We start from the raw sequence: 20,072 nt of genomic DNA, 5'->3' as shown, positions 1-20,072 counted from the left end.
CATGCCGAATTAGACTGAGACTTCTAGCTTTAGGATACTCCTTGGCAAGGAGAAGATAGTAGTGCTTGTCTGTCCGAGTTACTGCGCCAGGGTGTGAACCTACCTTCACCCTGGGACTCTCAGTACGTTGTAGCCATATCCACATGGGAGGTTACTGCGTGGCAGGCTGATGCACTGTACACTCTCACCCTGGCTTGCTGTGCAGTCACTTTCTTTGGATAAACCAGCTGAGGGCCTATGCAGTGAGAGCAGTCAGGCACTGCTGCAGGGCTAGTCTGACTCTCCATAGAGGATCCTGAACTAGAAGCGACCACCAGGGAGTTTAAAGAGAAGTCGTGTCTTTAATCTGCTGCTACATGCATCTGATAGGGAGCCTGGTATCTTGGCTGGATCCCTGAGCCCAATATCTCTTGGGCCCTTTGGTGGTTTGTACTTTCCTCTCCTGAGTGAACCAGAAAGGACTTTGTGCTGAATCTCCTTCCCTTCCCCTCCACACACTCCCTCCCCCCAAGGTGGAAGTTGGAAGTACTGTACTCTGAAAGGAGCTGTATCAGCATCATCTGACAGCTGATGCCAGCCTCCTGGGTTGGTGGTAAGAGTCCACCTGGTGACAATGGTCATCCTGGGAACAGACTTGGTGTCCATGTTTTGTGTCTGCAGACAGTCTGACTAACCTTTCTGTCCCTCAGATACCTCAGCGAGGGCTGCCACCTACTTCATGCGGAGGCTCAGAAAATCCTGTTGCTCCATGAACGTCCTCTTTGGCCGTCTTTTCACACTGAATCTGTTCCTGCTTCTGGCTGGCCTCTGCCTTAGCCAGCCTGCTCAACCCCCCTTACAGCCTGTTCCAGGAGATCCATGGGCTGAGTGGGGAGACGCCTCTGTAGCTAGGTCTGCAGAGCAGCCATCTAGGCCTACATTTTCACCAAGCACTATCGGCTGGATCTGTCTGCTTTAGGGTCTGATGAGTTTTCACAGAGTGCCCCAGCCTTAGGGCCATATTCCAAGGTGTCACCTCAGTGGGGAGTACTCCTTCCTTCCTCTCCCCAACCAGCCCCACTGCTCCTGCCACCTCAGCCTGTGAGTTTCCTGCTCCCTCCCTGGGCCATTTTCAGCACTAGGGAGCCAAGCCACAAACTTTCTTCCACTGCCAACTGGGTTTATGTGACTTTGCTCCCCGCGAGACCCTCCTCCCAGGTAGCCCCTGGGGCTGAGGAAATGGGTGGAGTGACTTGGGTAGCATAGGCTAAGCAGATTTAGCTGACAGATTTTGGCAGCCATTGGCTGGGAAGCCTAAAGGCGCAAAGTGTCTGAAAGGGGGCACGATTGGTGTCAAATCTCTTGCTCCTGATATGTTCTTCACTGCTTGCCTGATGTCAGTAGAAGGGCACATGTGTCCACTCTGGAGAGCCAAGCCACAGAACAACCATCCACTGGTGAAAAAGTTGAGACAGTTTTCTCCAGAGGATCAGTGCATTCTGCATAGCCTTTCCTGTGATCACTTGATATGGCCACCACAGTAGACCATGTTTTATTCATTTGCTCCACCCACTGGCTATTTCTCAACCAATTAACAGACTTATCTTTCATAACTAAGCCCCCCTGTGTGCCTAAAATACCAAGCTGGAGTGAGTTTTGCACCATGGCAGGCAAGGTCTGACTTTGGTAGCCCCCAAGGGAAAGCGATTGTCAAGCTCAGGATTGTGTTGGGGTAGTGAACTACCAGGACAGGCAATTCTTTTTCCATGGGTTGGACTTTGTGAGCTACACAGCAGATGTGACTCTAGCCAGACTGATTTACAGTGCAGTCACCCAAAAAAGTAACTGGCTGTTCTTTCTGAAGAACGATCTCATAGTTATTTTCAGGATTGCAATTAAAACAAAGGAAAAGGAATTCATTAGAAGTTGCCTGATTAAATGTAATTAGTAACAATGATCCCTGGCTCATAAGCCACGTAACGGCGCTTCCTTGACAATTGTCCTTCATGAGAAGATCTTAACCTCCTTGATCTACCCTTTGATAGTTGTTTCTGGGTGCTTACCATTCTCAGGTGCCCATTGTGAGAGACGTCCAAGGGGTCTGACTTGTCGAAGAAGCTGAGCATGTGTCCCCTGAAAATCTGTCCACTTTAAGGAATCTCAGATTGGGTAGCCAGCATCCCTAGTCACTTGTGAAAATGTTGAGCCCTTGATTGTCTTTTTGATGGAAATCCAGTCAATCAGCATATGAAAATGATTCTTTCCTCCCATCTTTTAGCCAGACCCTTGGTGCTGAGCTGATGGGACTGCAGGTGGATTACTGGATTGCAGCTCAGCCCATGGAGAAGAAGAGAGACCCAGAGAAGAAGGACCCTTCCACTGCCAAAAACACACTCAAATGCACTTTCCGGTCTCTCCAGGTCAGCAGGTTACCCACGAGTGGGGAGACCACCAGCTCTCCAACGATGTCAATGACAGTTGTGACAAAGGAAAAGAACAAAAAGGGTAAGGGGGGGGAGGGGATTCAGTTTGCTGCTCTATCGGGTATTGCTGACATGTGAAAGGTGGACAGTTGTACTTGTCCTGGCTTTCCAGATCTGCCCAGGTTCACTGTATGATGTCTTAACAGTAGAACGTGCTCCCCAGCCCTGAGATGCCATGGTTAGGCCTGCTGGCTTGTGGCCCTAGAGGTGACCTTATTTTTGTGTTATGGGGAGTGACTCCCCGTGTTGCTGTGTTTGGTGCCAGCAAATCACACCATGTTGGGTAGGTCTCATGATCTGCCTTTGCCCCTGTGAAATAAAAGCTGGTTGCTGTACCATGAGGTAAACCAAGGCCACTGAATAATTGAACACACAACAAATCATGAGCCACGCAATCTCGCGGTTGGACTTTGGCTGGGTTTTTGGGGTGGGGTATTTTGGTTTTTCCTTATCAACCCCAAGCATTCATTAAAACAATATCTTGCCCTTTCTGCTGCAGTGCCATTTCTTAAAGAACTCTATGCACTGTTGCTCCATTAGCTTTAGACTTGCAGAAAACCTTTTCCAGGCATGGTGTCCAAATTTTGCCATAACGGATCTGTCTGTGGTCTAAAGATGGCTAATACTTGACATTTAAGATGAAGATATCCCTCATGCACCTAGGCAGCTATACAGTTGAGTATTGCTGGGCATCAGTTGAAGGCCTGAAGCACAAGATTGAATTGCTCTGTTCATTATTGCAGGTACAGATGTATTAATGGTCATACAACTATCCAGCCCTTGTGTTGGACTCAGTATCATCCTGTACCCTTGTTAGACGATTTCACAGCAGTGATTAACAGAGACTGTACCCTTACAGCTGGTTTACACAAGAAATCTATTGTGAAACAGGACCCGGTGTGAATTTAAAGCGATGGATTAATTGGAAGTGGATTAAGTTAAAGGCACTCTTGGTGTACTATATGAGCATCCACCCAAGGAGCTAGTGCGGAATAGTCATTCAGGGCTGTTTTCTCATGTAGAGGGATTCCTACATGAGAAAATCCGTTTGTTGGGCGAAAGGGTTGGAGCGAAGGAGGATGAGGAGGTGGTGGTCATAGGGCAAGGTATGGTTAGTGGAGGGAGGGTGAGAATGGGAAAGTGTGAGAAGAATGTGGAGAAGAGGAGAGTGGCGCCAGTTAAGAGGATACAGCAGTTGTGCTGCTAGTATTCAAGTGAGAGTATGTCACAGCTCCCCCTCCCCTCCACCTCCCCCCATTGAGGGTGTTCTCATACCTACAGGCTTCAGTCCAATCTTCTCTGTTAAGGACCTGCTTGCTGGAAACCCACCACCAAAATGTGCTGCCTCTGGCGTGGGAGGAGCAGCACAGAGAACTTGCTACAGTTCTTGGGTCTTCTGATCCTCTCTTCCTTTTTTCCTTTGCAACTCCCCTGTCTCCCAGTACGATGCTACCGGCCAGCCCATGTTCCTTCCAGCTGTTAGAAGGCCTCTGCCTACCTCCCCCCATTTCCCAGCTCAACGCAGAACATACCTATCCCCCACTCAGACAAGGACCAGGCAACCAGGACAGTCCATGGAGGTGCCAGGTCTCCCAGTTCTCTCATTCTCAGAGCAGAGAGCTCTGACAGCCATCTGAGTGCTGAAGCCCTGGTGACATGGGCTCTTCCATCGCTTCCCCTTGGACAAGGAGGGACCATAGCATGACTGTGCCTGTGAGAATGAGTCTGAGGAGGAAAGCAATATGCTCATTCCCAGCAGGGTGAGTCAGAACAGCCTCAGTGCAACCTTCCACAAAACGTGGGTCAGCCCTAGAGAATCCACTAGCAAATGTGAGAGGTTCACTGCTCTCCTGGGAGAGCAACCAGGAGTGGGTCCATTTCTGAACAAGCGCTGTGTTCCGAGTGTCCATTCACAAATGGAAGCCAGGGACAGCATGGGCTGGCTGGACTCATGGCACTGAGGACTGACCTCCCAGACTCGTCCCCCCATGCTGAGGATGGCACACTATCAGATCAGACATCACCACCTTGGTAGACTCTAAACAGCAAGGGGAGACAAGCAGGGTAGTGATGGAGGCCAGCCAACCCCTCCACTGGAAGGAAACCTGCCCGTGTGAGGGTACAGAGCCCCATGGCAGACTGGCTCAGCAGCAGAGATGGACCGACCCAAACAAAGAGTAGATCAAGGGGTGCTCAGCTGGGTGGTGTACCTCAGGGGAGTAGCAGTGGGAGAACTCTGGGTAGGCACCATCTCTTCCCTGAAGAAACGTGGTTCCAAGACTCCAAAGCATGCAGCTCTTCCCACCCCAGCCTGCAGAGAGCTGGGTCCTGTTTCAAACAACAAAGAGACTCATCCTCTTCCATCTCTTCACTGGCCCCTCAGGAGACAGGACAGAAATCAAATCCAGCCAAAAGTCAGAAGGAAGCGCACATCCCTTCTTCCTTCCCAGGTGGGTCCCTGTGCACTGTTGACTTGCCCTGGGGAGGAAGATCAGTCAAAACATGAGGAATCTGATGTGTGCACTCCTTCCCTCCATCCCTGAGCATTTACCCCTATGCCTCAGAGGGCAGTTGCAGCCCTGGGACTCCAGGCGGAGAGGAGGAGGCACAACCTGTGTCTGAGATAATTTCCCCCACCACTCCCCAAAGGGCATGGCGTGCCGCTGAATGTGGCTGCAGAAAAGATGATTCAGGCTGAAGCATCCCCATATGGGGCACTGTTGAGTAAACCACTCGCCATACCTCACAGATCATTGTGGTGATTCACTTCGGACATGACTGTGGTAGAGGAAGGGGTCTCTTTCTCCTAGGGCTTGAAAGTAGAGGATGCCCTCGGACTGTTTCATTGGCACCCCAGGCTTCATGGGCCTCTATCTTTCACTCCAGGACAATCTGTTATGGCACAGGAACAGGCACCAAGAGGATTGGCCTCCAAATGTCATCAACAGTCTCTGATCACTCAATGTCACTGCCACATCTTTATCTGCAGACATATCAGCAGGCACCACCAGACAGCCCAACAAGGGCAATGGCAGCTCATCTGTTTTCCGGCACAGCCTGGGGCTACATATGTGGTCTGGAGACTCTGGCTCAGCAACTTCTGGGTTTAGCAGTGACCCACTGATCCCTAAAATAAATTGTGAATGCAGTTATGCACTGCAGGGGAAAAGATGTCCCACAACCTTTTCTCCAGCTCCAAAAAGAATTTAGACAATGCACATAATTGACCATGGATCCCCCCTTCACCAATCCCCCAGAAGGGACTCGGATTGACTGGAGGAAACCACACTTTCAGCAGAGGATGAAAAGTATGACAGGACATCAACGCCTCCTTGCCCTCTTCCAGGCAACACCAACGTTGCCCAAGGAGGAACAGAGACAAGCAATTGGTGGCAGGCCCGCCATCTTCCACACCAGGAGAGAACACGCCTTACGAGACGAGTGGGTACTGAAACCTGTCCTTACACAACACTCCCTGGAACTGACACCAGCATAACCTCAAGATCCATTCTGGGTATGTCTACACTATGGGATTATTCCGATTTTACAGAAACCAGTATTTGGAAATAGATTGTATAAAGTCGAGTGCACGCAGCCACATTAATTCGGCTGTGTGCGTCCATGTACCGAGGCTAGCGTCAATTTCCGGAGCGTTGCACTGTGAGTAGCTATCTCATAGTTCCTGCAGTCTCCCCCACCAACTGGAATTCTGGGTTGAGATCCCAATGCATGATGGGGCAAAAACAGTGTCACGGGTGATTCTGGGTAAATGTTGTCAGTCAATCCTCCCTCCGTGAAAGCAATGGCAGACAATCATCTCGCGCCCTTTTCCCTGGATTGCCATTTTTTTAAGCCTTTTTTCACTGTCACCATATGTCTACTGGATGTGGCTAACAGACATGGTACTGCAGCACTACACAGCAGCATCGCCTTGCCTTTTGCAAGTTAGCAAAGATGGTTACTTGCCCTACTGTACTGTCTGCTGCTTTGCAAGTTGACAATGACGGTCTGGTGCTGTCATGGGTGCTCCTGGCCGGCCTCAGTGAGGTCGGTCGGGGGGCACATGGACAAAAATGGGAATGACTCCCAAGGTCATTCTCTTCTTTAAGTTTTGTCTAATGGAGAGTCAGTCCTGCCTAGAATATCAGGCAAACCTACAAAAGAACCAGAGAGGCAAACGGTTGCTCTGGGTCAGAGCCCCAGACATCCTGCAGAAATGATGAGCTGCATGCCATTCTAGGGGGTGCCCCTGCAACAACGCCACCCGTTGCTTCCCTCCTCCCACACCCCTCCTGGGCTACTGTGGCAGTTATCCTCTCATTTGTGTGATGAAGTAATAAAGAATGCATGAATAAGAAACACTGACTTTATTGCCTCTGCAAACAGAGATCAAAGGGGGGAGAGGAGGGCAGCCTCCAGCTGCTATGATATTCCAGGCAGGAGTGAATCTCCATCAGACAAAGCTTAAAGAAGAGAATGACCTGAGAGTCATTCCCATTTTTGCCCAGGCGCCCCCGGCCGACCTCACTGAGGCCAACCAGGAGCACTCACGGGATGATGATGACGAATACCAGTCATATTGCACCGTCTGTCATCGGGAAGGGAAGGGGATGCTGCTGTGTAGCGCTGCAGCACCGCGTCTGCCAGCAGCATCCAGTAGACATACGGTGACACTGAAAAAAGGCGAGAGGATTTTTTTCCCTTTGCTTTCACGAGGGGGGGACCACATATACCTTGAACAACCCGTGACAATGTTTTTGACCCTTCAGGTTTTGGGAGCTCAGCCAAGAATTCAAATGGTTTTTGGAGAGTGCGGGAACTGTGGGATAGCTACAGTCGTCAGTCGTCTCTCCCTCCGGGAGCATCCATTTCATTCTTTGGCTTTCTGGTATGCTTGTCTCAGCTCCTTAAGTTTCAGCACTGTGAGTCCCTGTTGTGGCCTCTGTCCATCATAGCCTTGGAGATTTTTTTCAAATGTTTTGGCATTTCGTCTATTGGAACGGAGTTCTGATAGAACAGATTCATCTCCCCATACAGAGATCAGATTCAGTATCTCCCTTACGGTCCATGCTGGAGCTCTTTTTTGATTCTGGGACTGCATGGTCATCTGTGCTGATCAGCGCTCCACGCTGGGCAAACAGGAAATGAAATTCAAAAGTTCGCGGGGCTTTTCCTGTCTACTTGGCCAGTGCATCCGAGTTCAGATTGCTGTCCAGAGCAGTCACAATGGTGCACTGTGGGATAGCTCCTGGAGGCCAATACCGTCGAATTGCGGCCACACTAACCCTAATTCGAAATGGCAATACCGATTTCAGCACTACTCCCCTCGTTGGGGAGGAGTACAGATATCAATATTAAGAGCCCTTTATATCGAAGTAAAGGGCTTCGTTGTGTGAACAGGTGCAGGGTTAATTCGGTTTAACGCTGCTAAATTAGAGATAAACTCATAGTGTAGACCAGGCCTCTGTCTCTGACGTACAGGGACAGCAGACCCTTTCTCCGAAGAGTTCTCAGGGACAATATCCCATCTTAATCATCCACAAGCAATCAGTGGGTCTGTGGGCAGTACTGGGCCAGAAATACTCTCATAGCATAAAAAGCACACACTGTTCCATGTGGTGACGTAGCATGCCATAGCAGCAGGAATGCTGCCTAGGAAATTCAGGGACCAAAGCACCTGCCAGAGATTCCTGTGCTGCATTTGTGATAGAGCGATGCTCTCCTTTGCGTCCAGTCTTCACAAAATATGGAGATCCTTGTGGGACAGCTCCAGGCCAGGTGGCATGCATTTGTTTCCCTGTGTAGATGACATTCTCATTAAGGCCAGAACGAAGAGGGAATTGGAAGAGGCCACAGAGGCAGTGATAAAGATCCTGCCAGCTCAATTGGGAGAGTTATTTAGGTACAAGTAGAGATGTGATTCAGAAAGGTGGGAGGAGACCTGGTCATTCATACAGACCCCAAAAGACTGGCCAGTGAACAGTCTCCCCAGACTGTTAGGTTGATAGTCAGCTGCTTAGAGATCTTTCATATGTGTGAGAGACTTAGATTCAGGATGGATCACTAGGACCCATCACACTCAAACATGAGCAAGAAATGGTCTCCCTCAAAAGCTAGGAGGGGACCAGGCTGATGGAAATGCCACACAAAATAAACCCACTCTGCTGACGGGGGGTGGATGGGGGAACCCCTACCCCAGATAGCCATCAAGGCCAATTGCAGCCTGGCAGGCTTGGGGCCAGGAGTTTCCATTCACAAGTTGAAGCCAGGAACATCGACTAGCTGAGGATTGACCTCGTAGGTGTGTCCCCCATGCTGAGGATCGCATATGATCATCCACCAAGGGGATATTGACCTTGGATAAACAGCAAGAGAAGACCAGCAACACACTAGAGGCCAGGCGACTGCTCAGTTGGTCTGAAAAGCACCTGTGCATACGCAGGGCACTAAGCACCGAAGCGAGGGGCTCAGCAGGAGAGATGGAGCAAAAGGGTAAATGGAGAATGAGAGATGTTCAGCTTGCATGTAGTGTGCCCCATGGAAGCACCAAGGAGAGCTGTTCACCCTGCAGCAAATAACTAGACAAGGAGATCTTATTTCAGGAGCCCTGATGTGAGTGTGCTGCAATGGTCCTCTGCCAAGAGTGCTACTGCGGATCAGAGTCTAGAGGAATCAGGGACTCCGATTGTGCCAGGGAGGATGTGGATGTTGGAAATAACGGGAACAAGAACATGGCCCAGTGAAACTACTGACTCAGCTGAGGATTGATCACACATCTCCATCCTTCCAAGCTAAACCATACAGCAAAGATCAATGTGTAAGGGATACTGACAAAAGGCTATTGGTGCCTATTAAAAGGCTGTCAGCCTCAAGAATGCAGACAGCCATGGCAGTATGCTCCCATACATACGGATCTACTTCAGCTACCAGTGTAAGGGGGGAAGAAGGGCTCAGTGTTTATCACTAGGATCCTCTCAGCTCTCTGATAGAGTGCAGGCTGCAGAGATGAGCTCTGACCCAGATTAATCAGACCTGCAGGTTTCAAAGAGCTGCCATCATCCTTGGGAAGCCTCCAGTTCACATGTGCCCCACCTAAAGTTTAAACTCCATTCTCCAAGTATGACCAGAACCACCTTTCCAACCTAGGAGCTCAGTCTTTCCCCTGTTCCCTGTAAGGCTGTAAACATAGGAATATTTCAAAAAGGAGGAGGATTGGTGGGGAGCCTAACAATGTTTGAAGTTTAGGTGTTGGAGGGGTGTGTGTGGGGGGGAATACTGGAAAGCCAGGAAATTACACTTTCTGGGAAACCTGTTACCAGTGAGAGGCACTTCTAGAATTCCTTTTCCTTCAGGAGTCTTCTACAACAGCTCCCCACTGGCCCCATGCATGGACCTGAAATTTTTTTCCAAGAGTTGGAGATGTCCCTCACCAAAGGCTCTTACGTAAATTAAGCTATCATGGGATAAAACTGGATTGAGAACTGGTTAAAAGACTGGGAACAAAGGGTAGGAATTAATGGTAAATTCTCAGAATGGAGAGGGGTAACTAGTGGTGTTCCCCAAGGGTCAGTCCTGGGACCAATCCTATTCAACTTATTCTGGAGAAAGGGGTAAAAAGTGAGGTGGCGGAGTTTGCAGATGATACTAAACTGCTCAGGATAGTTAAGACCAAAGCAGACTGTGAAGAACTTCAAAAAGATCTCACAAAACTAAGTGATTGGGCAACAAAATGGCAAATGAAATTTAATGTGGATAAATGTAAAGTAATGCACATTGGAAAAAATAACCCCAACTATACATACAACATGATGGGGGCTAATTTAGCTACAACAAGTGAAGAAAAAGATCTTGGAGTCATCATGGATAGTTCTCTGAATATGTCCACACAGTGTGCAGAGGCGGTCAAAAAAGCAAACAGGATGTTAGGAATCATTAAAAATGGGATAGAGAAGAAGACTGAGAATATATTATTGCCCTTATATAAATCCATGGTACGCCCACATCTCGAATAGTGCGTACAAATGTGGTCTCCTCATCTCAAAAAAGATATACTGGTATTAGAAAAGGTTCAGAAAAGGGCAACTAAAATGATTAGGGGTTTGGAATGAGTCCCATATGAGGCGAGATTAAAGAGGCTAGGACTCTTCAGCTTGGAAAAGAGGAGACTAAGGGGGGATATAATAGAGGTATATAAAATCATGAGTGATGTGGAGAAAGTGGATAAGGAAAAGTTATTTACTTATTCCCATAATACAAGGACTAGGGACCACCAAATGAAATTAATAGGCAGCAGGTTTAAAACAAATACAAGGAAGTTCTTCTTCACGCAGCGCACAATCAACTTGTGGGACTCCTTACCTGAGGAAATTTGTGAAGGCTAGGACTATAACAGCGTTTAAAAGAGAACTGGATAAATTCATAGTGGTTAAGTCCATTAATGGCTATTAGCCAGGATGGGTAAGGAATGGTGTCCCTAGCTTCTGTTTGTCAGAGGGTGGAGATGGATGGCAGGAGAGAGATCACTTGATCATTACCTGTTAGGTCTACTCCCTCTGGGGCACCTGGCATTGGCCACTATCGGTAGACAGGATACTGGGCTAGATGGACCTTTGGTCTGACCTGGTACAGCTGTTCTTATGTTATAGCAACTGCAATATTGCAATGGACTGTGAACACGTCAAATCTCCAGCGCTTAGTCAAATTGGTTTGGTTTGAAAATGCACTGTGTTGTAGCAAATGGCTTTGGCTATTCAATAGCTGGTAACTTTTTCTCTTGAGGGGATCTACTCTTGCAATGAACTCTGCATGGGTGCCCCATTGCAGTGTTGGGTCAGAGTTAATGCTGAGCAGATGCCACATCACTCAGGCTGGGGTGTCAGTGGTGCGGGAATTGCCATCCTCCAGTTCAGACATGAACTGCAAGGCCTGTCCAAGTTTTCGGAGCCTTTTGACATGGTATATTCTGTCTGGGGACTTGAGGCTGTGCACCTAATAAGCTCCTATATGGAATTTGCCCAGGCTGGATTCAAGGGTGTTCATCCCCAGTTTGGAGCGGAGCCACCCTCTCCCTTTCAGATTGTTAATTCAGATGGATCCTTAGACCTTTTTCAGAAGGGCTTCCTAACCTTTCCCCTCCCTGGCCAGTTACTTTATTTGCAGGAGCTCCCTTATCTCAGCTGTCCCTTTGAGCAGCTGTTGACCTGGTGTTTGTGTAGTGAATATGCACTAGTTGCCACATTCAACTGTAAGTGAGGATAACATCTGGGGCTTTCTGCTCTAGAAACTTTTTGCAATAAGCAAGAATCTCCATGGGAGCATAGTAGATTTTATATCATTAGAGCCAACCACCGAAGCTCGCAGTGCACAAGGGTGGAGTTTTATCTTAACAGACTGGATATTTCCCCAGCAGGGGAATTGCCCCAGGGGGATGAAGGGGAGGCTTATAGCAATGAAGACTTTCAGAGGCAATATGAATTGCTTTGGGGCTCTAATAATGCCCAATTAATAGGACCCAGTTTGTAAGGTGGCAATGCTTGGTAAGTAATCCTGTGAACTGGAAATGTTAATAAGCATGCAGGGGGAGTACCTGGCCAGTCAAACTCCTGGCAAAGAGGAAAGTTCAGGCTTCAGTGTATTTTTACCTAATTGTTTCAGGATAACTTCTTGTGGCTGGTAGAGATTAAGCATGTTTGGTTTGGTTTTCTTCTAGTGATGTTTTTGCCCAAGAAAACAAAAGACAAGGAGATTGAGTCTAAGAGTCAATGCATTGAAGGAATTAGTAGATTGATTTGCACAGCAAAACATCAGCAGAATATGCTGCGGGGTAAGTGCTGAATTATTGCATCATTTCTGATAGTAAAGGGGAGCATTTTATTGCTAATTATGGCTCTTGTGCCTGTAAGCCAGCCATCTCAGTGCTTGACCAGGACATGCTGGTCTGTGACACAAAGCAGACTTGAACCTGGTGGATCTGTCTACAGGAGGATTCTGCCATCATGGGGAAATCCACAGATGGCATAGAGCCAGCCAGCCACTAAACCTTAGGTTCTCAATTTGGGAGTTACAAACAGGTCTCGGGGGCACAACAACCCTCTTTTTCCTTTGTAGCTAGATGGGAGAGGAGTCCCAGAAGTTTTATGTTGTAACATGGTTTTCAGTGTTGGGAAAAGGTTGAGAACCACTGTTCTAAACTCTTCTGGGTTATAGGTGTTGATTCTGGAACAAACCAGTGATCCATCTTGTTTGCTCTGGTTGTGGCCTCTACCTGATGCTTGAGAGGAAGAGGAGGATTTCTCCATAATGCATGCAGCCAGTCGACAATTTCCCACTGTTGAGGGTGGGCAGGGAGATGACTGGTATCTTTCCCAATCCAGCTGCTGAGCCATTTTCATTTGATCTTTAGGGCAGCAGAAGAATTGACTGGGCCTTCTTCCTAATCTTTCTACTATCTAGCTGTCAGTGCAGCATCTGTTTCCTGTACTGACTGAGGAAGGATGATGGGATGGCATAGAATTCTGGCATAGGGATTCTCCAGTGTGACTGTCTTGCTGGGTGCTTTTTGACCTGCTTCCTTGTTCTATTCTTCCCCTGCAGTCCTAATTGATGGCGTAGAGTGGAACGATGTGAAGTTCTTTCAGCTGGCAGCACAGTGGTCCTCCCATGTCAAGCACTTTCCCATCTGCATATTCGGACACTCCAAACCTAACTTCTAACCGCTTTCAGCAGGGCGGCTTTCTGCCTGTATGGAGACTGCACACCCGGAGGCAGGAATCTGAGTGCCAACTCTGACTCAAGTCTGCTTGCTCTCTCCTGCAGATTACTTACAGATGCATCTGGATTACTTCTGAATTACTTTTTTCTATTAATTCTTAAGTTTACTACAAGGGAAGGAAACCCCTTGAACAAAGCAAAAAACAGTCTTAAGTAGAAATGTGCCGATAACATGGAAATTACTGGGAGAACCTCCAGAACTGGGGTGACCTACCGAAGAACTTAAGAGCAGATAGCTGGATAACTGCACTGCTTATTAACCTGAAACCTCCTGGGTGTGTTTGCGGCTGGGTGTTCTGGATTGGGCTTGAATGGTTTTTGAGGGGCGAGTGGGAGGTAGTGGGAGAATTGTGTTTTTAAATGTTTAACTCTTCCGCACCCCACCACCACCCTGACTTCACATGAAGAAAGTAGAGCCTGGTTCATCACCAGATAGTTCAGGTACCAAGAATGTGAAATGCATTGCACTGTCTGCCAAAAACCAAGCTAATAACTGAGGGAAACCCCAGGATTCTCCACAGGTGAAGAAATGCCAGAGGGTCATTGTTTTAAGGCCAGCTACTGAAATGAGCAGGCATGTTCACTCTCGTGCCTGATTCAGGTTGGGCGGAGACTGAAATACAAAGTATGAAATGTCTGTCTGAGGAATCCCACTGCTCCAATAACCCAACCGAGCCAGTCACAACACCCCTGGAGCTGGATTTGAAGGACACCAGTTCAGTGGGGTTGTTGCTATTTAGATTTTCATACAGATTATGTACATCAATAAAACCTTGCCCGGCCTCTCAAGAGAATGGATTTTTACAGGTGCAGATTTTTTTTAATGCTTTTAAAAAAGATTAAGTTGCTAAAAAAAAAGATAACAGGAAAGATGAGCTGCTGTCTAATGAGTCAGGCATTAGTGTACTGGCTAGTTCCTGTGCCCCTTGGGCCCTTACACATGAGCTGCTGCATTTTACACCCGCACAGCAAAAGCACACATGCATGTGAAAGCACATACAATACCAGCTCACAGCAAATGTGCCACCTGCATACGTACATCTTCTAGGCAGTGTGTACAAGGTTCCCCCCTCACACTCCAGATGGGAATCTCTTGTTTGGGGGCCCCCTCCAGCCATGCGAGGAGCTGCTGCTGCTGTTTCCGAGGCAGGAGGCCAGGTAGCAAAGTCAGCTCTGACAGCAGAGACAGAGAACTTCGGCTTGTCTGGACTGCGCTGGAATGCCTCATGCATGGATTGTGTCATCTGAGGGGTCTCTCAACTATTCTAGTTCTTTGACTCCAGCACAATGCACCGTTAGCCAGCTGGGCCACGTGCCGGCTTAGGATCCATCCTCCAAGGGGCCGAGGGGCCTGCCACAGAAAATGAGGGTGGAGGAGTCACTCGGTGCCCCTGTCCTTCCTGAAGCTAGCAGAACCCGCCATTCAGGGATTAAGGATTTACTGTGCAAAACCAGCCAGTGCCTGTGTGAAATGCACTGGCCACTATAGCCCTGCCCCTGAGCACTACTGCAGCTTATGAGTGGGAAGCTGTAAGCTATGTATGTTCTCCCTTCCCCCTCACCTAAAATATCACTGTGCCAGCCCATTCCCAGGGTATACTAAAGCAGCCTGAAGGTTGCTCTGATTTACAATGTCAGTAGCCCTACAGGGCTGCGTCAGCAGCAGGGGATCTCTGGAGCCAAAGGAGGCTCAGCTACAGCTTTCCCCATGTCTCCCACTCACATTGGTAGCTGGGTGTGTGGATGGTGTAGGAGCTACTACAGCAACTCACCTTGCTGGGAATCCTGCCCTGGCTTTAGGACGGAGCTTTGCTCTGCTGAAGGGTCATCAAGGTGCTCTAACTGGAGGAACAAGGCTCTGATCCGTCTCACCACAGGCTTAACCTGGTTTAGCTCCCTGGAGTTGAGTGAAGCCCTCCTGTACCGGGCATGCTGCACACTACTCTTCTGGCAGCTGCACGTGGACTGAAATTGCCAGGGGTGGAGCCTTTGCTTTGCCCAGAAATCCTCCCCCATCAACCCTGCAAGGAATCACACTACAGCAAAGCCTGACAGCTTTAGTTATCTGTAACCCTGCTCTACTCCTCCAGGGGGTCCTAGGGCTGTATCTGTGGGGCTCCCCTGGCAATACAATTCCAGGGAGGAGCCTCCATGCAGATGTTCCAAACCCAGTGGCTGAGGAGCTAGAGCTTGTTTGCTTTGCAGAGGAGCCAGCACTCCACCCTTGAAATGAGCAGGGTGCAGCTGCATAAGGGGAGCCTCCTGGGGGTTCCAGTCTCATGGGCAGGCGTTTGCACTGCTCAGGCCCATTTTCAGAGACCCCCAGAGTGGCTCCTTCTCCCGCCCTCTCAAAGGGACAGCAATACGTTAAGCATTTTTCAGAGTCCAAATGTTCTGGGATAGTGACTGACTGAACGAAGATTTGCAAATGGCTGTGGAGCCTGTTCCACCTTGTGTGTAGGTCACACCCTGGGTAGGCGTGTCCTGCAGGAAGGGTTTCATTGACTTGGGCAGGACTTCAGTGGGCACTGGGTGTGTGTTCAGCTAACGGCCCTGCTGAAGGAGTGAGGGTGACTGGCCCTAAATGAGAACTGTGCCTCCCTCCTCCCCTTCACAGTAAAGACGAGTATCTGCAGAGCAAACAGTACATGCACCTTCCCCTCACTGCTCAGTCTACTGGTTTAGATGCGTGTTTAATAAGAAAGAAACTTTCTAGTGCGATTTCAGCCATGTCCAGGAATCAACTCTCATCAGACTGGCAGAGTCCTCAGCAGCCCAGCAATACATTCCTCTGAGGAGTCGGGCAGGTCAGCGCACAGATCCACACATGAACGCTGATGCAGCTGTTGGGGGGTTACTGTAAACTATTCACTTGCTTATGGCAGCCCTGAGGAGAGGGTAGGTTTCCCTCTAACACTTTGTAACGGGGCAGAAAGAATCTCTAGCTTCAGCATAGTGTCGGCTGGCGCTTAGGATCTTGCAAGGAGGCTTGTGACTTGCTCTGGGATAGTGCAGCATTGCCTGGCAGCCACAGCTTAGGAATGAGCACACAAGCACATCAGTGCTCTTTATTGAAGCTGTTGCCTCAGGACAAGCCTTTTAATGAAGTCAGCGGTTCAGGTTCTTCCTTAAATCCCTCTTCCCTGTGCAAGTAGAGTGACTGAAATCCAGTCTGATTTCAGTCCCACAGCTTATTCTACACCAGCACTGACAGAGATCCTTGCTTGGCTTTCATGGCCCCTGCAGCTCTGGAGAAGGCTTGGACTGGCCATTTGCAATAACTTTGTTTACCGGGGCAATGAAGGATTTGACGCTTTGCTCCTCTTTGTATTTCAACCTACTGTAGAGAGACAAACTGTAGCCAGTATGGGACTTCATGGCTCCTCCTTATCAAATGTATGTTGCCCCCGTCTTACCGTGTGTAACATTTCAGGTGGTTAGTTCTTTATTTTAATTACATTTTATGAAATCTAATTCACCAGGAAACTTTCTGCCTGCTTGGTACCCAAGCACTTGCAGACAGCAGAGTTTGTTTCCTCTGGCAAGCTGCTATTTGGCAGCACAGCCATCTGCAGTGGGCTCTCTGCGGTAGCAAGGCTTCCAAAGAAACTCTCCTTGAACCCCCAGGCTGGAGTTTGCCAGGTGGCAGGACTGCACTGATCTTGGGAAAGCTTCATTCTTGGTGGTTTGTCATGGGGCTGCCCTGCCTCATAGCCAACGGTTGGAGTTAGATTCCCTGGGCTTTTCCTGGGAATGTTTGTTAAAGTTTTATACAGTGGTTACTTTCTCTGAGCTTCTTCACACAACTAACTTCGTCTCTGACCACTGGGAAAACATTCTGGAAGTTTGAGAGCCGAAGCTGTGCCATAACCGAGTTACAGCAATTGAGCTGTGCAGACAATGGGCTGCTCCACAGGATAAAGCAGTGGCAGGACCCTCCTCCCAGGGTGAGCTGAGCTGAGCTTGGATCTCCCACATGGTGCTCTTCAACCAACCACCAATTCCAGGGTTCACAGGAAGTCACTCTGAAGAACTGGTCTGTGTGACAGCTTGCTGTGACTATACCATTGGACACTCTGGGGCAGAGCTGACTAATGGGGGGAGGTGCCAGTTCTTGTGCCTGAAAAGGGGCCATCAGGATATCGGGGGGCTGCTTAATTGCCTTTGCCATGATGAGTGCAGAAAACTGACCCTAATGGAGCAAGAAACCCAGCACAGCCCCAGTTTTAAAACTCTTTATGGAATAATGAAAAGAGACCTCCACAGGCCTCCACCAGAGTGTGACTCAAAGAAGGAAACTCATTTGCTTTATCTCATTGGCCTGATCCAGCCTGTTTTAACCGGAAATCTAGATGTCGCTTTTACTTCGGCCCCTGGATTTCTAGCAGTGAACAGGCAGAGGGGTGGAGACAGAGCTGACTGCCTAGTTTTCAGCTGGTTGCATGCCACCTCGTCACCTGTAAACCCCCCCCCCCTTCCCTGCAGGAGGCCAGGAGACTGCAGCAATCCCAGTGCAAGTGGGAATGTACTGTAGTAGCAGATACGTTTGATTCCCATTACACACTGACCCAGGCCCCGATACTGACTGACTGCTCCATGGAGCCCCAAACTGCGACTCCAGCACTTTCCTATTGGCAAAGCTGACGTTCCCCTGTACTGGTGTTCTCTTGGGAAAACTGGCCCCAGCCCTTCCTTGGAGGTGGGATCTAAGGAGGCATCCCTAGTATGCTGGCCAAGAATTGGAGCTCTAGTTTTACACTTCCATGGCTAAATGAAATGCAGAAGTCCACCATGGCAAGCCAGGGAATATCCTTACCCGTATTGAATGCTTGCTGGGCTTGCATTTGTTTTTCTTTGCCCTAAAGAAACCAGCTGCTGGAGCAGCAGTATTCACTTAACCTCTGGCTTTCCATTAATTTCACCTGCAGTTATCAATTGCATATAATCCAATCACATTTTTCTGATCAACCCAACAACAGCCCCGTTGAGCCATTTATATCTCAAATTTAAGTATAAAATTCCTCTATTACCTTAGTTTGAGGATACTTATCAACCTCCCTTTGGCTTCATTTGCTGCTTTAAATAGCAAGCCTTGTTGTCATGTCCTAGAGAGGGTATCTGAGGGTGGAGTAGTAGAATGGGAAGTTTTTGTGGTTTCATATACAATTGCCATACCCACCTGTAGGCCGTTGACCCAGCTAAAAACCAAACTGACCAGCATTGTTCTATTAATGTCACTAAAACACTCTTATTGTCATGTATGTCCTGTTAGTCTTTGGCTAGCTATCATTACCATCTTGGATCAGTCTGGGCAGGTGTTTAATACCAAGAAAACATTCTAAGATGATTTCATTTTGAGGATTCAAGAAATAGTACCAGATGCCTTGAAACCTTGTAAGCAAAACATCTTGGTGAGACTAGAGAGCCTTTATTCTTTCCCTGTAGTTCGAAGTACTGAAAAGACAGGGGCTTCTCACTGTCAGATGGGAGCTTTGTTTCAGCTCAGATCCCAGGAATGTAAAGTCTGAAAGATCTTGGCAATAGGAACATCTTGGGGTGTTTTCTTTCTTCATATTGTTTGCTTAGAGATACTGAGATTACAAACCCTCCATTCAGTGCACTTCTGTATCCTGGCCATTAGAACTGTGGGGACTCGCTAAAACTCTAGCATGATCTTCCCACTGGGATGCCCAGTATGAGAGGTGACTATCTGAGCACAGCATCTCCCACAGACCTTCATGAGGTTCCTTTGGCAAGTTCCTTGCAAAGTCATGGGAGAACTGGAGTGATGAGCTCTCTTGGGTTTCCGTGAAGGCTTTAGGACTTGATGCTAGAGAGGAGGAGGAGGAGCCATAGTTTTGCAAGTAGCAGGATGTTAATTCCTTTAAAAGGAAGCACATCAAAAATCCCTGTCAGGTTGACTTTCCCTTCCCTACAGCCTGACAGAAGGAATCCCAGAACTTAGTGTGTCTGACTCGCATGCTAGCGTGTCTTTACTCAGAGCACTCTTTAGGAAGCACCTTGCTAAGTGTGGGTACATTAGTGTGTGAAATTGTCACATGTGCTGCAAGCACTGCTCAGACGATGTCAAATGAAGGGATGTTACCACTGTAGATTTCTAAGTTGTCCATCTGTTTTGTTGTATTGTTTGGGTTTTAGGTTTTATATGAAGACAAATTAAATGTAAATAGCCTTTTTTGGAACGAACTGCAATGTGCGCAACCTCATCAACTATTTTATGGTACTAATGCAACACTAATAAAACTGGACATGAAAGCACACTCACGTCCCAGGCGTCTCCTTTGGGTGGGAGTGGATGTTCATTTCTGTGCCAGTGACCTGGCTTGAATTGAAATGGCTGCATTTTGTAGCTCTGTATGACTGGGATGGATCTGTCTATACTAGGAAATTAACCTGCTTTGGAAATCTGTTACTAGCAGACAGTCCTTTGAACAGATGCTTTGGAATGGTTTAGCTGCTAGAGTAGATGGGAAAAATTTCTTTTTCACCAGTACAGTACGTAAGAGTGAGACACGGTGGAAGCAAGTCTCAGGGATGCTTTGACACAGCTGGAGACTTTCTGGCACTGCCTGTGCTAGCAGCATTCTTAGCACTGGCTCAGGGAGGCCATTTTTGCTACCAGTTGTGTTGACAAAACCAAAGTATTTCTGTTGATGGTCAAACTGCACTTTTTACACCGGTTGCTTTTTTTGTGCCCACATGTTCAACAATATTTCACACCCCAGGATAGAGCAGGATTACCACAATCCCATCCCCTTTCCCCTGTGTTGAAACAGTTGTGATCCTTGAGCTCTTTTCCTGCAAGGAGTGTGGAGAGCA

At 48.2% G+C, this 20,072-nt stretch overlaps 1 protein-coding gene across 7 annotated transcripts in view; it reads left to right on the top strand.

Moving 5' to 3' along the window:
• The window catches only part of PACS2 (phosphofurin acidic cluster sorting protein 2), a 191,518-nt gene extending 172,012 nt beyond the window's left edge, over positions 1 to 19,506 (top strand). For all 7 annotated transcript variants that reach the window (XM_039483783.1, XM_039483786.1, XM_039483782.1 and 4 more), the window contains 3 exons: positions 2,258 to 2,484; positions 12,172 to 12,285; positions 13,056 to 19,506. In XM_039483783.1, the coding sequence (XP_039339717.1) occupies positions 2,258 to 2,484; positions 12,172 to 12,285; positions 13,056 to 13,174 (460 nt within the window). In that variant the 3' untranslated portion in view covers positions 13,175 to 19,506. The remainder of the gene's footprint in view (positions 1 to 2,257; positions 2,485 to 12,171; positions 12,286 to 13,055) is intronic.
• Positions 19,507 to 20,072: the final 566 nt, after the last annotated feature.

The sequence above is a fragment of the Mauremys reevesii genome, linkage group 8 (assembly GCF_016161935.1).
Source record: "Mauremys reevesii isolate NIE-2019 linkage group 8, ASM1616193v1, whole genome shotgun sequence".
NCBI classification, from domain to species: Eukaryota; Metazoa; Chordata; order Testudines; family Geoemydidae; genus Mauremys; species Mauremys reevesii.
The sequence above is the reverse complement of the archived record's forward strand: the minus strand, read 5'-3'. Positions and strand labels throughout refer to the sequence as shown.